The 21,849-nt window shown below is 36.1% G+C and overlaps 2 protein-coding genes across 6 annotated transcripts in view; one reads left to right on the top strand and one right to left on the bottom strand.

Annotated features, from left to right (window-relative positions):
• The window catches only part of LOC139122652 (annexin-B12-like), a 365,245-nt gene that overhangs the window by 51,808 nt on the left and 291,588 nt on the right, over positions 1–21,849 (bottom strand). For all 3 annotated transcript variants that reach the window (XM_070688243.1, XM_070688244.1, XM_070688245.1), the window contains exons 2-3: positions 7,517–7,576; positions 1,256–1,441 (exon numbers count right to left, since the gene is read on the bottom strand). In XM_070688243.1, the coding sequence (XP_070544344.1) occupies positions 1,256–1,423 (168 nt within the window). In that variant the 5' untranslated portion in view covers positions 1,424–1,441; positions 7,517–7,576. The remainder of the gene's footprint in view (positions 1–1,255; positions 1,442–7,516; positions 7,577–21,849) is intronic.
• Positions 1,662–20,989, top strand: LOC139122656 (probable rhodanese domain-containing dual specificity protein phosphatase). 3 transcript variants are annotated; one of them, XM_070688255.1, is made up of 2 exons: positions 1,662–1,682; positions 14,302–20,989. In XM_070688255.1, exon 2 carries the CDS (start codon positions 14,404–14,406, stop codon positions 15,403–15,405), a length of 1,002 nt encoding a protein of 333 aa, XP_070544356.1. In that variant the 5' UTR covers positions 1,662–1,682; positions 14,302–14,403; the 3' UTR covers positions 15,406–20,989. The 3 variants fall into 3 exon arrangements, with proteins under 3 accessions (XP_070544356.1, XP_070544354.1, XP_070544355.1); XM_070688253.1 differs by lacking the exon at positions 1,662–1,682 and adding an exon at positions 7,658–7,716; XM_070688254.1 differs by lacking the exon at positions 1,662–1,682 and adding an exon at positions 7,870–8,062.

The raw sequence follows: 21,849 nt of genomic DNA, 5'->3' as shown, positions 1-21,849 counted from the left end.
CACATGTGACGATTTGAGCGTTTTGGCACGAATGACCCCGTGACCTGAGCTTTATTTCCAACAATTCATTGCAAACACGGCCTTCGTTTGGAAGTAGTGATTCGGGTATTATACACAGACCACTGAGTACTTCCATATGCTGTCAGCGTCTATTAGTGCAAGATGCGAGGTATAATGATATTCAAATATGCAGATTACATTAATGAGCATTGTTTCGGTATTAAAATTCTATGCTAATGACCCTTAATCAATGTGGAATATTCATGTACCTCGGTTCTTGCATTGTATAGTCAGCGTGGGCCAAGAAATTGTGATTGAAAGACAACGAAAAAGCATGGCACAACTAAACACTTAGAGTGACAGTTTCTGAAATGTATCTCATATTGATTTTGGATACAGACAACATGGGTAAATACTTGTGCACTGAATTACCATATCCTGTCAAGTTTACAATGGGCTTGTGAAAAAATATTCAATGCTTTTTTCAATCTTCTTCAAAGAATCTAGTCTGCATCTTCCTTTTCAAAGGCATTCCAACAAAATTGTAAGAACAGTGGTTCTGCTTAACAGATCTACAATTATGTTAGTTGCTGCATTTGAGATGCCGGTCACGCTCATGCGTTGATGATGTCACAAGGGTCAGCACCTGCTGCCAAAGTCATGCATGAGATTGTTGTTGATCTGTTTACCTGTCAAACCAACTTAAATTACCAATTGCGATGATCAAAACAATAACATACATAAGGCCAAAAATACTGTTTCTGGTCCTTGACATTCAGCAAAAGTGATGCAGCACCGTGGTTTTCTTTCTTTTTTTTTTCTTTCTTTTTTATATTCCTAACAATGCTGGGTTTGGCTCTATTGATGCAACAGTTATTGTCTTTTATCACTGGCTGCATAATACTTCTGTTTTCTTTTTAGCATTTTTGGACATGCAAACAGGGATTTCAAGGATAGCTGTACTGATGAGTATCTAAGAGACATGACACGCAGGTTCTGAAATGATGTGTGCGGTGACCAGAAACAAACTTTTTTTGGCCTAAAGGTGTACATGCTCAAAGCACTTTTACAATGAAATCTGGGAGAAAATGATTCAGCATTTACGCAAATTTTATGCTAAACTAGATACACAGACAACTTTACAAGCATAAACCAGACACATCACCAGGATGTAAAAATAGACATGAGAAAGGACAGCAGTTTCTCAATCAGTGGGTGGATGGACTGTGATTTTAAAATACAAGGCAATACTCACCGGATAACCACCTCCGCTGGGGTAAGGTTGCTGACCTGTGGGATAACCACCCGGTTGAGGTGGGTATCCACCGGGTTGAGCTGGTGGATAAGCCCCTGGTTGTTGTGGTGGGTAGCCACCTGGCTGTTGTGGTGGGTATCCACCGCCGCCATATGGAGGGTAACTCATCTTACTGGTCTCTCAGCTCTGAGAAAAAAAAACTGATAGTGTGAATTTTCATTGGCTGATGCAACAGTGTTTTCCACAGGATTTTCTGGTAGAGTCGTGACTAATTTGCATAACAATAAATGTAATTGTTATGGTAATGAGTTTTTATTGTTTACCAAAAATTAAAGAGCAGCAGCCTCCAATCTATAATTGCTCTAGGAAGAGCACTGGCTGATCACAATCCAACCCATTAGACTGAACCAAAAGGCTTCTGTCCCAGGTGAGTGGCTGTTTATTTTGAGCATTCATAAAATTTGATTTTACAATCATAATTAGACTGGATTTAATAACAGCTATATATGATGACCCACTACTGAATAGTGCATGTATGATACCATAAAAAATGTAATAAAGTACAGTTAAAATGGTTGCAATTTGATCAGAGGAAAAATGATATCCTTATCAGTAGTAAACAGATTCAAAAGTACAGCTGCTAAGATTCAGTATAAATTATCTTTCTGCAGAAACCTTCTAGTAATCATCCTCAGCTACTGTACAAGCCACTTACATTGTCATGACATATTGAAATGTTAGGCAAAGTTTGAATGGGCACTTTTGTTATATTTGTTCCTTCCTTCCTGTTATAGTTCCCTTTTATATAATTTATAGCATTTGTATTACCATACTGTGTCAACATTTATATTATAGCCTTGTCAATATCATAAAAATTTATGATGTCATCCCCATGATTATTACTGATAATGTAACTGATTATCCAGTATTGGTGCCCTAGATGTTTTCCACATCTGCAAATTCTTTGGCATTGCCAAAACTATAAAATAATAACGAAAATGTACCCCCTCCCGGCCCATACTTGACTCAAGTAAGCTTTGCATTCCATAATATACATGTACTCAGCTTTGCCTCATATATTATGCTGTGCAAAGTTTGCTTTCGTCCATTATGGGCTGGGAGGGGTACATCACTGCTTAAGTATATAACAGCTAATTAATTTATTACTATTATTAATTATAAGATTAAAACTGATTGTAAACACTGATATGCTTGATATACCACAATGGTTCAGGTCTCCTTGAATTTTGCATTTTGTTATGTTTGATATCATTGTCATTTCTAGAGGAAAATAATACAACATTTTCTGAATTGTCTGTCTATACTGTTACCTCATGCACTATCAATTCATGGTGCAACGCATGATATTGTCTCTTTCATGAATGAGTGGTTGTTTCTTCGCAAACAGTAAACGGCAGAAAACAAAAGTGATGTTTGCTAAATTGAAAGTAGTAGTTGTGTGCAAAGATAAACACAGTATAACCTAAAAGAAAACTGTTTAATCAGTTCCTCGGCTGGTATATATATAGAAACAAGAGTTTATTTGTTCATGGCTAAAATAAACCTATGTTTGTATTTTGGACTGTGCAGTCTAGGAGAAAGTGACTTCAAACAATGGAAGTTGGGTCGGTAAAATGCTGACTTCATGACTAATGTCTTATACAAGAAGACTCCATTTCATTTTCCTATCTATCTCCTGCAACTGTCCAGTGAGTGACTTGGAAAGTGTTTATAGAATGCCTGTCGCATGACATGTTTGTTAATCTGAGCTCAGTCCCTCCACTGTCACGAGTGTAGAGGAACCAAGCCCGTGTACAAACAGTATGTGGAAGCGAGGTATTTTTGACAAAGGCAATACAATGTATGCAGAGCTATACTTAGAAATACAAAGGATTTTCAAATATATACATTTAGGTGTTCATTTGTCAATTTTTGTCAGAGAAATTTACGTAAAGGCAGAATACAGGAACAATAGACTGAACCCCTCATATGGTCTAGTATCTCAATATTCTTTTGAAGCTAAGCAAACCCTGGAACACAGCATATTGGTTTTGCAAGCAATAAGCAACCAACTTGATACTAGACTAAATGTCAACAATGACAAAATGTTACGATTTGGTTTCCATCTCTAAAAGTGATGAGAGTTGTACATAATTTGAACGCATTTGGTCGCATGCATGTACATAATTTTATTTCACAACAGACATCAACCTTGACTTTCAGCAGCAAGGCAGAGCAACTTGGGATTTCTGATCAGACAACTGATTATCAGTTTCTTGGTAAAAATCAACTGTCAAATTCTTTTGATCCAAGATTTGATTTCAACAAAATAAAAAATACTACTGGTAATAATATATACACAATATCTACATTTACATGGGTAGCTAGGACAAAACAATCCAACATGGAATGTTTGATCAAACATTCAAATTCATTTGTTTATTATCGATGACTGCATATATTAGAACTTTGAATATTTTATAAGCGTTATCAAAACACAAACACAAGAAAAGACAGTCTGCAGGAGTACATATATATATATATATATATATATATATATATATATATATATATATATATATATATATATATATATATATATATATATATATATATATATATATATGTACATATATATATATATATATATATATATATATATATATATATATAATATATATATATATATATATATATATATATATATATATATATATATATATATCCTGATAACACTGTTAAAATTGAAATTTAATCCAATGAAACTTATCTCACATTGACCATAATGCAAAATATGACTTACTACAGAATCCTACAATAATTTGAAATCATAAATAATGTTATTCAACTTCAAGTAATAGTTCCTAACATAATGAAATCTGCATGACAATATAAATTTGACGGTAGCTCAGAAACATTAGCTTTCATACTCTGCTGATGATATAAAATTACCTGGTATCTCATAATGTTACTATTATTATGATTATAACAGTGAACCTGTGAAATGAACCTGAGAAAACCATAAACCCTAGAGAAATATTCCAAAACACACTGCTTGTAACTGACCCTGGTAACCGACCGCACTTGATGGACAATATTTATAAATGTCAAATGAGGATTTACAATTGTGAGAATGGGTTCAGCCCAGCGACATCATGAAATATCTGACAAATTCAATTCTTCCATGTGTGAATTATTATTCTGATGATGCACAATGTCATTTGAGTTCTACAGAGGTATAATTTGCATTGCTAATTTAAAGGACACAATGGTTATAGTCAGAAATGACATTGACATTCTAATGGTACAATGTTACAATTTACTAAAAATAGTGTTGTCATATCTTCATGTTGAAATAACAACAGTCAGTTGGCGTTGAACTTGAATAAGCTTTGTCAAGGACACAGTCCTGGATATACTGGCTGCAATGTCTATACAGGTCAAAGGTCATTCAACAAATATATTATTTCTATAAGCCATTTACCCCGTTTCTTTTTGAGCATGAGGGTATCTAACCTTGCTGTAGAAACCAACAGTTATAGTACTGTTATTAGCTATTGAAAGATTGATTGCCATGAGATAATAGAACATCTGTTACATGTACTGGTTTATTAATACACGTCAGTAGATGCCCATACAGTGCAAAGTTAGTTTCATTCAGTGATTCACTGACTGTGTTCCATTTTTACTAGTTGGAAAAAGCAGTACATAACATTACATCACAAATGACAAGTAGTTTTATCTGTAAGCTTTTTAATTAAGGTAGTTTGCATGTCAAAAATGAAAGAATTAAACTTTTGTTCAACTTTCCTCAGGAAAACTTTCAACCATTCTCTTTCAAATTCATGAATGAAAATTTGGGGTCACCATGCAAATTTTGGTACTTGAGAAACAAGTTACCTAATACTAATAATGACCGATGTTTGAAATTCAAAATGGCTGCCAACCATGTGTTATCTTTGCAGGGAAATAAAATCCCCAATTTTCAAACTATTCAAAAACTTCATTTACTTCAAGAGTTTCAACATGAACCCCCACAAGTGATAGACCAAAGGAATATGCTTAAGTTTGAGAGTCTGAATATCTGTTCCGAGGCACATTTTACATTAAGTATCTCAATATTAACATTATTTTATGGCTCTGCCAATACCAGTGAATTTTGCAATGTCATCTCTCAAGATTATTACTGATAATGTATCTGATGAGCCAGTGGTATGGCCCCAGATGTTTTCTACATCTACAAATTCCCTGGCATTGCCAAAACTAAAAAATAATAGCACTAATGCACCCCTTCTGGCCCATAGTGGATGAAAACAAACTTTGCAGGACAAAATGTACAAGGCGAAGCTGAGTACATTATGGAGTGTTAAGTTGCTTTCATCCAAAATGGGCTCCATTTAATGATTGATAAGTTTTCCAGGGTTTCTTTTTCATAAAATAGTTCCTTGTTCTACTCCCCAAATTTAATCAAAATGTCTAATATCCATCTCCTGCTAGTCTGTACAATATAGGTGTGGATGTCTTGGCTTTCTTTGTAATAATTGCTTCTGTCCAACATGTATACTGAGCATGCCAAGTTTTGCATCAACATGTATACCTGCATACCTATGTGTGTGCACACAGTGACCACAGGTCATAGTTTATAAACAGTGTATTCCAGGTCACTCTTGTCAACAACCACACGCTCCTCTTTTCGAATTCGTGGACAATATGGCAATTTTTTGGTTATCTGCATGTTATACAATCTTTGCACCAAAGTGTTATCGCTCAGACACTAGTCACTTCAGATGTATTGAGCATTCTGTATTTGGCCCATTGACTTCAGAGTGTCAGTAAATGAATTTTCAACAAAACAATATAAATATGAAAATTTTGCCGATCAAAATTGGCAAAAAGTAGGATGATTACCATGTTCCAGGAAAGGTCAGAATATATGCTGTATTATTGTAAACGTGCATAGTACGCACATAGGTCTTGAAATCTACCCACACCTAGATTACAGGGACATGCTTACTCAGAGCAATCAGACCAGAGCAATCTGACCTGCATTCTAGTTTTTACTATTGTAACATCTTTCAATTTTAAGTCTTGGCATAATTGCAGACTTGCATTATACGCACAAAGTCCCATCTTAAAAGCCATGATGAATCTGCAAAACAAGTACCTAGCTGATATATGTGGCGGTACGTGAGGTTTTGAGGCACACACCAATACAAGCATGAAACATGTACATCCATATAGAAAAAATACATATATGTAGATACTTACGTTTTACACACACACATTATATATATATATATATATATATATATATATATATATATATATATATATATATATATATATATATATATATATATATATATATATATATATATATATGTGTATATATATATATGTATATATATATATATATATATATATATAAGTGAAAGGATGTATACTTTGATACACACACACATTCATACATACAGGGGGCGGCTGTTTACATACAAGTTATACGTAATACATAGCAGTTTACCATACATACACTATTTGCAAAGTGTATTTTGTGATCTGAAGATTTTGAACTAGCTTTCTTCTATTTTGGTTGATCCCCCCCCCCCCCCCCCCCCCCAATGATCCTGCATATGTTATGCACGTAAAATTACAGTAAATAACTGACGTGTGATTTCGTTTTAACACCAGACATGACACGCCACTCTCCTCTGGATTGCAACACTACTAATTGTTTAGCGGCTGGACATTATTTTTGTGCGCAATGTCTTCGGCTGAAAGTATTGTGATCTGATACGTGGTGCAACAATAATCTAGTGACGCCCTGGACTTGAAATGTTACATGAGTAAACGGTGATCCATGCCAATTACAAGCACTGAGAACGGAGCCAGAACTTAGACTCAAAGTAGTATGGTGTCAATATCCGGTCATCATGTCATCATCGGGTTAATTGTGAAACGATAGCGGTAATTTGGTGATGATAATAATAATAATAGAATTGTGTGCTACATAAGTAGGACAAGCCGCGCAAATTGGATAAGCGCTACGGTAATGCTGACTCTGAGTCACACGACTTCAAATTTATGTTTTCAATCTGTCACACCTACAAAGTGTCAGTCGGAAGGGTCACTCCTAGTGATCCCGGAATTCGCAGTCTAAGGCAGTACTTTTCAATTTGAAGTGAATCTGCTTTGGCAGCTGATAATATGATAAATCTGGGAGACACACACAGGCATTAAATACCATGTGATTAAACGTATTACCTTGAAATGTCGGTACCGTTCGAGATAGCACGATTTTTTCCTGGGCAGACTTCCTAGTGAGTAGTGACCGTACGAGAGTGAATCCCAGCATTCAGGTCATGCATAGAATCTTGGGTATTTTCCTTGAGGGCAAAGGTCATGAGCACCTGAAATGAAACATGGCGGGCACTGCGAACGTCTAACGTCTGACGCTGTTAAAGGTTTGTGGCTATTATTTATTTTTTCTTGAATAAGTGCAACGTCATTTTACTTTTTCCAGTTGCACCATTATATTTTTAAGCGAGATATATATTGTCCTCTTCTAAAACTATGCAAAGCGAGATAAAATTGCAAAGCTTGCCAGGGTTATTCTTCTAGCTCGACGCGTTCAATTGAACTGGTTCATTCAGACGATGTCGTCGCGTCTTTGCCATTTAAAACTGAAGTCACTGGCCGACCTCGACCGTCTCCGAGAATTCAGATGGTGAATGATAGACAGCTTGTAACTGCCGAAAATTCGTTTTCCTCGCCCGTGTATCTTGGACAGTTGAGGAGCTTTCTACCCAGGTAATGTAATGTTGTCTGTCACCTGATGGGGACGTCGATAATAGAGCGAGGTCAACGCACCTACCCTAGTAATGTAGACACAATAAATGCTGCAAATGATGCTATTTATAGTATAACAAGCGTCTGAAGGTCATTGAATATCGACTGCAAAACGCTAAAGAGGAATTTTCCGGCATTTTCGCAACAAAAAGCAGCATATTTTTGAAAGTAGTAAATTTATTGCAATTTGAACATTTTTTGAGAAGAGCACACGGTACAGTTTGTGTAAAAACATCAGCAGACAGAGTTTGACTGTCAGCCAATCACCAATTACTGTATGTTCATAATAGTGGAGTACGCTACCTTTGTCACGGAAGAACAACCTGACCTTGCTTCGTAGAATTTGAAACAATATCTGAATTGAAACCGTGCTCATGGTCATTTCCCAACGCATATTAACTTTAGTATTTTGCATCAATACTGCACACTGTTTCCACTCTGCCAGACTTATTGATTTAATATTTTTTTGAATGTGGAGAAGGAAAAATCCCACAAGTTATGGTTGACCACCACCAGAACAATAAAGGCACACTTGAATGTGTAGCACGACATACTATTTTGCACAAAGGAAAATTTGAATATTTTGGATTTTGACTGATCTCTTGAAGTATCTAATATCAACAGCTGTCTAAGTACACTGTACACAATGTTTGTATGTAACAAATGAATGATATGATAGCATTTTTGAAAGAAGTAAATTTTTGCCTGAGAGGGGTTGGCATTGTAGTTACCTTGAATTGCAACCTTGGATGTCATGTTTTCTCGCAGCCTCTGTGTTTCTTGCCAATGGAGTGCAAGCTGAATTCAGTGTCGTACGTAGTACACTTCTGAACACAAGCTTCCATGCCTTTAATGCTTTATATTAGGATAATCAATACAAGACAGATTTCATTGCCGGATGTCGTTGAGTTGTGAGGAAAATTCAAAATATTGTAGAAAGAGGGCATTTTTGTGTAACGATATAAAAACCAGCTAATGAAACCACTAAGTTACACTATATTACTTTACATTACAACAAATAAATCCATAAAAGCATTTTCAGATTTTTTCCAAAGTTAATACTTTGTGTATTATTACCAAAATCCTACAATATATCAAAATGAGCAGAGTTTAACTGTATCAAACACATCCTATATAATAAATGTATACATATACAGTGGATAATTCTTGACAAAAATAATGTGACTAGATGAGAATAATTTATTGTTTCAGTCAATACATCACATGAAAATACTTTGCCAAATATGTCAATTGTTATAGCAGCCAAGTTTTCAATTGAAAAGAGCAATTCCTTCTGCGGAAAAAATTTCCCAAAATCTTTCAAATTTTTTCATAAAACAAAGAGTACTAAACCAAACCATTTTACATAGAGTATCATTAGATTTCCTTAATACCTTTTAGACCCTAAAATGTGATGGTCTATGAAGCATCGAAGTTGACAGGCAGTGTTTAGTATTACAAAAAAAATTTGGAAAAAATCGATAAATAAACAAACAAACAGATAAATAAATAGAAGATGTTGATATGTTTGAAATATTTGACTTCAATCATACAACTGGTATACCACAGTTAGCACTACTGAATATCTTTTCAATCAGTTTCTACTTGGTTTGATGGTTGTGCAAATTTATTCAGTGCCATATTTAAGAAGTCTGGTTTTCTCATGAAAACACAGAAATTGAAACTGACTTGAAAGTTTTACATTTGCTTCAAAAAGGTCATTTGAAAGCTTTGAAGTATAGTTGCAATTTACATTACTGGATTTGAAACAGTGTGGTATGTACAAAATCACATGCATACTGTATACATGTCATGTTAAAGCTATGTATTGTGGTCACCGTACTTACGGGACTTCATTTTTGTTGAAATTTGGGTGTGGTGTTACTTTTGGGTCAGTGGTTGTACAATATAATCATAATCATTATCATTTTTTATTGCCATATTATTATACATCAAATATATATACACATACATTTGTGCTTAATTACTACAACTCAGAAATATCAATATTGGGACAAACTTTAAATTGAAATAATTGAAATGTGAAGCAAGTCCAAATAAAACTCATGAATTGCCTTTTGTATCTAACATCTTGTTCACATTGGCAACCCAACTGAAATTTGGGCCGACGCAAAATAATTGTCCTTTTGGGATTAAGTTTGGTCCGTGTCCACACTTACCGGTACCAGAATTAGGGCCGACGTAACTTTACCTTCCTTTGTGACCTCTGACCTGTCAAAGTTCAAAATGGCGCATTTGAATATGGCACGCAGTTTCTACTGTTCATGATTTTCCTGTGTTTTTACGCACAAGAAGGGCAAATATGACTACCACTCACCCTTTTAATCATCGGAGAGATCTTCACTATTTATTGGATGAGCATATGGTATATATAAGACCGCGGTGGAGAAATAACCAGTGCGCGGCATTTTTGACATGCCTCTCTAGTCTATTACGTGCACTGTGGAATCGAATGACATGGTCTCGTTTGCGGAACAAAGGTTGGTGGGAAGTTCTGTGTACATGGGATGATATTAAAATGTAAAGACTGGATTGAAAACTTTCGATCGGTGTAAACTTTAGTTTCAAAGGTCGTTTGTTTTGTGCGAATAGGGTGACTAGTTCAACTTCGATCCATGGCGGAGGCCTGGTCAACTGGGACCAGGGCCGACGTAACGTGTCCACACTGGCAATTTGCGTCGGACCAAATTTTGCGTCGGCCCTGAACCCCCCCTTCTAATCGGGACCAAACTGAGTCGGCCCAGGGCCGACTCAGCGTGCCCATATTGGTTTTTTACGTCGGCCCCGGCCCAGGTCCGGACCTGGGCCGACGCAAAGTCATCAATCTGAACGTGCCAACTGTTATCAGTATTGTGTAACATCTGTTCAGAAATGTTGGCCACTACAATACGCTGGTACATGTTACTGCTTTACCGAATGGTAACATTCACAAGTAACCACTGACCACATAAGAGAGGGGTGGCCGCCCTATAGAGGGGTTTGTAATATGTTAAGTCACATGGAACTGCCTGAGAGTGACCAATATGAAGAGGTGACCACTCTGTCATGGCAAAAACCCTAGAACCAGGGTCTGTGGTTAGGCTGACCACAAAGACAGGTGTGGTATATGATGTGTATGAAAAAATTAATCTTCTTAAAACAGGCAAGTGTAGTGGACTTGTATGCTTGTCATCTTGACTAAGTGCAGAATTTTCATCCATAAGTAAACCAACACAAATTTATTCATTGACGCTTTGTCAGAGTAGGACATATTTTCATGTATGTGATGTCTAATTGTCAGGTTCTAGCATGTTTGCACATGCGAGTTGATATTGCAATGCTGTCTATCTGTCTGCTTTAATGGGCTTGTCCACAAGGAGATTTTTAGGGGTAGGCCACCCTTCTGTTTTTGGAGCAATCTATTCAGATGTTTAATAATAAGTCTGTATAACAGAACACATTTTCACTACAAAAAAATATGCAAATAATGCATTGCTATATAAATGTGCCATCCCTCTGAAATTTAATTTAGCATTTACATATGTGTTGTATTGTCATTGACCTTTTCCTATACTTCTTATTGACAGCACTGTTGTTGCTAACATTCTCCAAATGTGAACGGTATCACACCTTTCAGATAAATTCAATGAATTCTCAATTAGATTCAAACGCACCACACACGGCACCCAGTCACCTAGCAAAGACATCACAGTCAAAACCAGTTGGCTAAATTCCCACCCTGCTCCTTTAACTTCCAGCAAGTATTCAAGTACTGTAACAAAACAATTATCATCAAGTGATGAAAGTCAGGAAAATTTACTGAAAAGAAAGCCACAAAATAAAGGAAACCATTATGTGACATTCAATTTAAGATAAGAGACTGGTTTATTTCCATTTTATGCTTAACTCTATGAGCGCCAAAGTCAATTTTTGACTCCTTTACAAATATATCCCAGTCAATTTTTTTTTCAAATATTAGCCAAAATTTTTATAAAAAACTGTAGCAATTGTGGATGAAATGACAGTATGTGATGTCCATTTGGTCTAAAATTATCAATAAAATTACAGAAAAATTCATAAAAATCTGTAAAATGATGCACTAAAATTTGGATGGCAAAAATTACAGCACTCATACGGATAACGAATAAAAAGATGTCTACCAGACACGTCTGAACCCATGTGAACATGGTAGAAGAACCAATCAAAATGTCTTTGCAGTATTCATCTATTGAATTGTGCTCACTCAGTTTGAGACTTTCACAGTTCTGTGACAATGTTGTCATCAAAGATGAATCTGACTCATTCAACTGTGTAAGTCATCTCTGTGCATTTGTCATTGTACCGGTACCTGTAGTATCCTTTTTTCCTGCCAAGTTCATATGTCACAAGCAAGTTAAGTTGGCAAACACCAGCGGGGCATAACACATCCCATACATTGCAATTTAACACAGACTTGAAACTGTAAATTTTGAATTCAAAACAGCTCCTGAAAGCATAGACACTGCAGTGCCAATATGATTTTACTGACTTAAACCTGCTATTAAAACCCATTCCAAGTAGATGAAAAGACATATGGTGTTGGCTCAATACTGCCTTTTACTGCCTTTAATTATGGGATAGTGATATTGGCTGGCTGAATAAGGGCTACAGTACACTGAAGTGTATGTTAGTTTCAGTATATCATGCACTTGTCAGAGGTACAATGTTCTGGATTCAGTGTTCATTTCAAAATGTATTGAAATTGTTTTAATATTGCGTACCTGGTACCATCGGCAGATTCAAAAACAAAATGACAAACATGGTGAACACATGGATATCTGTGAGTTCACAAAGACAGTTCAACTGGGAGACCAGAGTGCCAATCTTTGACTTGATTTCAGTATCAATGTCATTTTCAAAGTGATAAATTCTCACTGAAGCAGTGTTTCATCCAGGATGGCATCAACAGGCTGGGGGGGGGGGGGGGGGGGGATTTTTCCACTTCACTAGAAAATGTAGGGGGACTTCATAAGTTCATTGTTCTACTTGTATATCTAAGGTGTGACTAGCAGCATTTCATGGGGGGCTGGTCCCTCCCTTGACAAATTATATGTACTAGGGGTGCCATTAACATGTTACCAGAGAGGGAATCCCCCATCCCTCTGTCTAAATGAAACACTGATTGAAGAACTCTAGCCACATTGTGTTTCCTGCCAGCTCCACATAATTCAGTACCTTTACCTTACGAGATCTATACAGACAAGAGTATGTGCTAAAAGCCAATGAAAAACAATTGAGTTTAAGGCTGACGTTTAAATATTTGCCATGATGGTGATAAATAACAAAAAAATTAAAATGACCAGAAGTACTGTAGTTTACCATTCAGGGTGTTTGAATCTGTTATCTGTTTGCTTGCAAAGCTCAGTCAAACTTTCAGACCACGGCTTCTATCATAGAGTCCAATCTAAAATGCAATGTAATTTAGCATCATCGACCTGTTCACATGTGAAAGCTTTAATATCTAGAAACTCTCTTCACTTAGAACTGAATCAACACCCATTAGTATTTGTCATCTGTTTTACTAAGGTATAGGAAGATAGGGAAATGGTGTAGCAACCCAGGTACACAGCGCACCGTTTATAACCTTTATCATAATATGATAAAGTTAAATGCAAGTGGACAATGTTATTTTGGACGCTATGTTGGGATGAGGGTTCAGAGCCTCAGCACAAACTCTGAAAGAACATATCAGTATGAGCAATACACGTGTGTGCATAGTTGATTCTATAGAATAAGGTTATGCAACACATCGATTAAAATCATTGAACTCGAAGAAGTTTACTTGAAAAACAATCAACAACAAATCGCCATCTCTGCTTATGCAAACTCTTCATCAGTGTGTTTATCAAGCAGAACCAGACTAAAATTTAAAAAACCAAGGTTAGCCTTAAGCTGTAGACCTGTCCAACATGATGGTGCGCTGAGCTCTCAAGCTGGAATTTCGAAAATGCACGAAGTTCCGAATGTTACACAGGTCGTCTTGTTTAGAATATAATCCTGACTCTGGCCAATCAGATGCCAAAGTAAAATTTAACAAGCATCTAAAAAAATGCTGTCATCAAATTATCTGTGTAAAGGAAGACATCAAAGAGAAATAGGAAATTTTTTACCCAAGAAGTAAGTTGCACTGGTGACAATATGTTATTTCTATATCTTTGCAGAAAATGTGAGTAATTTGGATGTAGAATTCTACAATTGCTGCTGCACTCCTCCAACTTGCCGCCACTGCTCTGGATGAAGAGTTAGCCAACAGCCCAGTAACCATGGCAACCAAGGTAACCAATCAGCTTTCTTCTCCAACCCTGCATGCCAAACAGTTTCACAAACCGGAGCAGGATAGGGATGGCTTCTTAATCCCAGTCTCACCGCCCAAAGTTTTCAGGCCGGAAGGTTTTGTGACCGCTGTCGAGTTTTACAATCAGTTCAGTGGGGAGTTGGGATACCCGTTCATCCATGATGAGCATTTCTTGCTGTTGTTGGATACGAGAACCAACGCAGAGTACGAAGAATCTCATATAACAACAGCCAGGATGTACTCTGACATCTATATAGATTACAACTGTCTCCTTGAAATGGGAAAACTGGATGCATACACCTATGTCACTCTCTATGATGCCGATGGCAAAGGCCTACAGGAAGAGAATTCACAGCTGATGAAAACCTACAGTGAAATTCGAGAGCGCGGTCACGACGTTGCAATAATCCTGGGTGGGTTTCAAGAGTTTGCTGCAAAGTTTCCCTTCCTGTGTAACGACAAGGTGATCGTCAGCGAACCGGACCGTCGGCGACTCGTGAAAAACTACCCGTCGATGGTGTTTGAGGACATTCTCTTCCAGGGCAGTGGAGAGCATGCAATCGACGAAGACGTCTTCAAAAACTTGAAAATCACCCATGTGGTGAACATCAGTACTGAAGTGCCCAATGCGTTCCCAAACAAGGCAGCCTACTTAAACATCCAAGTATCAGACGAAGTGCGGTCCAACATTATGTCCAAGCTTTCACTAGCAGCGGACTTCATCGCCAGCGCCATCGCCAACGGCGGTCGGGTGCTGGTTCACTGCGTCCTGGGAGCAAGCCGAAGCTCGACCATTGTCATTGCATACCTGATCAAGTATCACGGATGGACACTGAAAGATGCATACGATTATCTGAAAGAATGTCGTCCCTGCGTTTCCCCCAACAGAGGATTTCTAGCTCAATTGTCAAAGTTTGAAGAAGAACTCTTCGGAAAGAAACTCAGTAATGTAGATAGCATGTGGTTTTGAATACAACCTATGTCCAAGATTATAACTGTGTAAATTAATTATAAATCATTATTGTTATTATTATTGATAATATTATTATTATTAAAGTTTGTCGGTGTACAGTATCTTTCAATGCAAAGACTAGGTCACACAGCATTTTCAAGAAACAAGAAGTTTTTCAAGTTTGTTATTTGCTGAAATCTGTCTTGTTGATTAATTCTTCATTATTTCCTTCCACGTACCCTTTGATGTTGTTGTTTGTGTATAGGTGGAGATTGAATAGTTGGTATGTTTCCTTATTCACAGCCATACAGGGTACAAAGAAACGTACACGAATCTACACTTCTTCATGAAATGTTACTAGATCAGTTGTGCCTCTCAGTGACTGTGGATGAGAAATTGCTGCAAACTCAAGCAGGGCCTCCCTTGATTTTCAAGGGAGGATTTTCAGTCGTATTATGTACATTTCATGTACTGGGGTTAAAGGTCAATATGCTAATTAGCTTGTTTTCATGGACTGCTGTTAGGGTACACAGTGTTGGCATGGTTGACCTCGTGACCTTCCATGTGAATTTATGGCAATGCACAGAAGTGGATACTCGTGTATTATTCCATGTTTCGGTTTGTGAAAGTATATTATTAACTAGGTTATCGTAGACATGCCATTCAAAGATGCATTTTGTTTACGATATGTGTGGATGGCATATAGGATTAGCAGATCAAAACTGTCATGAGTACATTTTCCGTGTTATTTATTTTAATGTCTTGGACATACATCCTATATAGTTAGAGAAAATTCCGGGAAATATCTAGATTAAAACTGGTCTGCTGATTACAACCACAACCAGAAGTGTATCTGTAACATATGAGTATACATGTACTTCTATCCTATTCATAAATACAGCAGTCAAGTATCTCCGACTGCCGTGAGTCCATGCACCATTTTCTTTCCTACTCATTATCAGTATACAATAATTATGACTTCATTAATAACAAAGTAAACACACACTTGTCCTGTGTAGGTCGACTAATTTCTCTATCAGCCTCAATAAATGTTTGGAAATTCGATTGCAGTGAAGTCTTACAGGACAAGTTGTAAGATTCTGTCTTACGTATCCTGTTTAGTACAAAAAATAAAAAAACTTTGCCAAAATAGAAACCAAGCATTCTCTGTGCTTGCTCTTGAAAGGACACAAAGCATGGGAATCACCCTGTTTCTACTATTTACATAATTACCAAACTTCAAAACCACAGCAGTGGCTACTACAAAATACGTGTCATGTAATTTGCAGGAAAACTTGCCAGCTAATCTGTGACCAGTGTGTATTTCATCACATCTTCAGGCCAAAAAAATATTGATTAGTTTCTCATCCTCGCGCTGAGCAATGTAGACTGGCAGCATCCAGCTCTCTTTTTCACTTTGCTTCCTTGAGAAAATATTCAATATGAGGAATGGTAACAGGCAATCAGAGTAGAAGATATCAATATCTGTAGGATCACATGTACACACTGTACGGTTCTGAACAGATCTTTGTGCTTGCCAGAATTGCCACTGCATGTAACCATTCCTGTTTTTGTTATCTTATGTAAGTAGTTAGATCTTGTGAGCTAAAAAAAAAACAAACAAAAAAATGAAAAGGAAATGAAAAAAAATGTTGCCTCTTTATATTTTAAGAAATCTAGGATGAGAAATAAACCTCTAATTTCTTTTTGCTTCTTTAAATGAATTTACGGTACAATAGGATCATTCATTCTGAGGAAAAAAACTTCATACTCCAGTATCAGGATTTAATTAAGGTAGTATGCACTTTGGAATGGAAAGCTTAAACTTTTGCTCAAACTTACTTATTAATGAAACTTTCAACTAATCTTGTTCCAAATCAAGAATAAAAATTGGGGGGGGGAGTCACTTGGCAAACTTTGGTACTAGAAGGAAACAAATTACGTAAGGTTTTCCAAGATTTGAAATTCAAAATGGCCGCCATCCCTGTGTAAACTCTATGGGAAACACAAATTTTTGATTTTCGTGAAAATAAGACTGAAAACCTCAGTTACTCCATGAGTTTCAAAATGAGCTCTAGACCAAAATAGTATTGTGAAAATCTGAGGGCCCAAATATCTGTTCCCTGGGTGCATGCTACCTTAATACCTGTTTGCTAGCACGATGGTTATGCAAATTATTGAAGACATGCTGTAAAAACAGCAACTTTTCTGTTTGGAAGATATTAAATCTAACTGTTATACACTCCTAGAGTATACAATATCTTTCAATGTTTTTTGGAAAGAATACATAGAAATTTATAGAAACCAAATTTGTGTATAATCACATTGTACACTAACAGTAACATGCTATGTCCTCAAATAACTCTTTTGAAAAACAGGAAATGAAATAAATCCAATGGAAAGTTGCAGAGACAAAAAGAGATGACAGGCATTAGGAAGGTATAATCAGGCGTGTACAGTAGTCTGCTGTGCTGGTTTTTCACGTACTGCTTTGTCGTAGCACAGACCTTGAAAATTCAGGGTCTATACTCACACCGGGATTATACACATGATACACATATTGGAACTCTGATATGTAAACTGCCTTTAATACAGTGTTCACATTGTGTAGTGGCACTTCTGGAGAACAGTGGATCTATGCACAGCCATATTGTGATCAAGCATCGTTCTAGGGAGACTGGTCCCGCACGTTTATCTTGAAAGACTCCCTAGAAGAGGCAAGAGTATTACATTAGGAGAGGTTGGATCCAATGCTCTCCAAAAGTGCCAAAGTAAAAAACTTTTCAGCTTGTATTTTCATGATTATTAGGTCATACCGATATTAATCATTACCATTTACAACAAAAGAAATAGTCAACTATATCTTGTTTAGAACTTTTACACATTGAAACAAAATGTATAACAATATCTTTAACTGCATAAATGGATCTATAAAATATTTTCAGTGGTTTACTTCTAGTCTTAGTTTTGCTTTATTGTAGTTTTTGTATTGGAAAGGATGAAGAGATTGGAATTTCATGTGAATCTTTTCTGCTTATTGAAAGTTTATTTCAAGGAATACTTGCCTTACCAGATGTGCTTGAATGAAAAAAATTGAGTAAAAAATTTGCTTGAAAAAAAAACTGCCTGCCAAAGAGAGCTTGTAAAGAATTGGCCACAAGCACCGCTGTGAAATACTGGGTATTAAGGCCTTTGTTATGTAGAGGATTGTTGTGACAGTAATATTTATTGACCAAATTGGTCAAGAAACGCATCTTCAGAAGGAAAACAGAGAAAAAACCCATAAAAATATGTAAAGCACACATGTATACTGTCAGTTCTTTCGACATGTAAAATCGAAAATAAGTGCTGAACCGTAGCAAAGAAAATCTTTTATCAAAAAAATTTGTTATCATATCTGCTGATTCAAAATGTCAAAGATCAACTTTACTTCTAGGAGTGTGGATACTGTCAGTATGTGTCTAGCCGGTGCGTGCAACTCTTTTTGTGACAGCGCCCTCATTAGGTTCTGTCAGCATGCGTGTTCTTCACAGCATTCTCAAAACAGCAACTTCTGCTGAAGTAGAAGCTTACTAGGTATGTCATGTTACTGTCATGTGACATTTTCCTCATGACAAGTGCTGAGAGTTATTTGAGTAAGTAAATAAATGAGAAAAGTTGAAGAACTTGTCCAAAATATATGAAATATTCTAGGCTTGTTTGGGATAGGATGGGAATATAAATTTTGTTGGAATTCAACGCTATTGATACACATTGTATAGTGATAGTAATTAACATTATTAAAAAACTTAACAGATTTTTATGTATTCACTGTATATATTTGATTTATGTTTCTAAGTAATATTTTTGTTTTATTTAAATAATCTAATCCATCAAACTAAATGTAAAATATGTGTGTAGCTTATTATTAAATATTCATTTAGGTTTACCGTCTTGGAGATATTATATTTGATTGAAATTGAAACAAAATCTTGTAATTTTGTGTTTCTTTTGGATGATGTCATATTTGTATGCCACTGTTTTGGCAGTGAATGGCTTGTTGCTTTTCAATTTCCGTTGTTATGAATGATCACCTCATGCTTTAAGGTAGTATGTGCCTCGAAAGTGAAAGACTTAAACTTTTGCTCAAACTTTCCTTAACGAATCCTTCAACCATTCTCTTTCAAAATCAAGAATAAAAATCGGGGGCCATCATGCAAATTTTGGTACAAGAGAAACAAATAACCCAAGGTTACCGATATTTAAAATTCAAAATGGCTGCCATCCCTGTGTTTACTTTATTGATAAAAATAAAGTTTTTGAATTTTGAAAAACTAAGCCAATGAAAAGTTTTCTTACACCAAGAGCTTTAAAATGAACCCCCACAAGTGGTAGATCAGAAAAGAGTTGTAAAAGTTTGAGAATCCGAGTATCTGTCCCCGAGGCGCATTCTACCTTATTATATATATTGATAGGTTTTTGTGCACAACAATGTACAGTAGTTTGTTGTCTGAGTGTAAGTGGACATTTCTGCGTATTCCATGAGCCAATCAATCGACCACTCCCATATTGTCAATACTTTGTAGAGGCACATCCTTGAAGAGATAAAAAAAAGGATGAATATTTCTCGAGCCACTTAAATGTTCAACGGAAAATCATAAAGTGTGAATTTGAGAGAAGTCAACCAGCATGTTCTGTGAACATCAACTTGAATTCATATAAGCAGTTGCTCGATAAAAGAACTCAATGACATCAAATAATTCATCAGTTATGGTAACATTGCGTCATATAGTCCTGTGTAACCTACCTTAGATTGGATCAAAGATTGCGAAAAAATTCTCTTTCGTAGCAGTGGTTGTTTACTCGTTTCATGGAGCAACTTTCTTAGAAATACGGTCATATTCTAAAACAAAGTAAAAGTTTAACAACAAAAAACAGAAGAACTTTGAACAACCTTGCTGACGGTAATGACCTTAAATAACCTTTGAACTGCAGTATAACTTTCTTCACTCTATGAGATATGGGTTGAATACTTGCCAAGCTGGATGAAAAATGTAAAACTTTGAGATAACGATAAGTATTATTAATATCATTATTATTTTAACCGTGTTAACCTATCTGGTGGTAAGATATTTAGCATCTTTTGACCTTGAAATTTTTGTGGAGTTTAATGTCACTGTTATTGTTCAAATGCATGGGTCACTTAGTTATCCGCTGACAGGTATGTTATCCCTTGTGAAAATTGTCATGATACGAACCTTTCGAAGTTTGTTGTCATAGATACTGTAAATGATGCGTTAACACTTTTAGAGGTTACCAAAGGTCATTTTGAGAATAATCTTCATGTCACATTACATGATAGTGAAAACTAGTTTGTTTGGGTCAGTTGATAAGTAATGATTTCTGAGAAATGAGGAATTTTTCTGTTTGATATTATTGTCAAGATTCTTGGGAGAAGTTGCGTGTTTGTTTTGAGATATGTGTAGTTTGGAAAATTGTTCACAGCAAGACACAAAGGATGACCTTTCTTTTGTACAGATGTTATTGACATGAATGGAGTAGACAATGTCAATTTTCTTCTAGGCTCAACAACATTGAAAATTAAAACAAATCATTTAAAATACCCCCACCGTCTCGTTTTTGCATTTGTTGCCACACAAAGTGCGCCCTCAGTGTGCATTTAATGTTATTCTGTTGTAGAAGAGTGGCTACCCCGGGTGGCTACATGCATGATATACATGTATTTTGTATTTGTGTTAACCTAAATTACATATTCTATTTGTAAACATAATGCTCAGACAGAAGAGCATGATTTTTGCAAAAAGTAATTTTCCCCATAGCAATTAGAGATGTATTATCTCCCGTTTCAATCCAGTACTGATTCAGATAGGATTGAATTCATATGCTCCAATGTTTTTGGAATTCCAAGCGGTTCAAAATAAAACTAAAATGATGCTATGGCTGAGAGCTACACTGAAGTGTGCATTGATTTCTCTGAAACCTTGCTGTGTGTGAAGTCAGTACATACATTTAGTGGGTCATCAATCACAATACATCACACACCAACACATTCATAAGGGGCAGATTGAGTAAGTGGGCTGCAGCAGACATCCATTATATCCTGGCACATTCTTAGACTTCTTCAAGGCAATGCAGTTTACAATTTTACACTATGGTGGGTTTTACAACAAAAGTAGAGTGATGAGTTGATTGCATCCATGTCAACTCCTTGTTCTACTTCCTATGATCTTTATCAATCAGTAATTTTTATATTGAAAAAACTGAAAACTGGAAATTCAAATACTTTGTCATCTGTCCTTCTGGTTCATCAAATGAAAGTGTTTCAAAAGACTTCTTATTTATGAATACACATCGTACATAAACACAATATGAAACATCAAAAGCTATATATATATATCACATTCAAATCAAATACAGTATAATCTTTTATAAACTGTTGCTGACCGTAACACACCATCACGC

Source organism: Ptychodera flava, chromosome 22 (genome assembly GCF_041260155.1).
Source record: "Ptychodera flava strain L36383 chromosome 22, AS_Pfla_20210202, whole genome shotgun sequence".
NCBI lineage: Eukaryota > Metazoa > Hemichordata > Enteropneusta > Ptychoderidae > Ptychodera > Ptychodera flava.
This window is presented reverse-complemented; position numbering and strand designations above follow the sequence as displayed.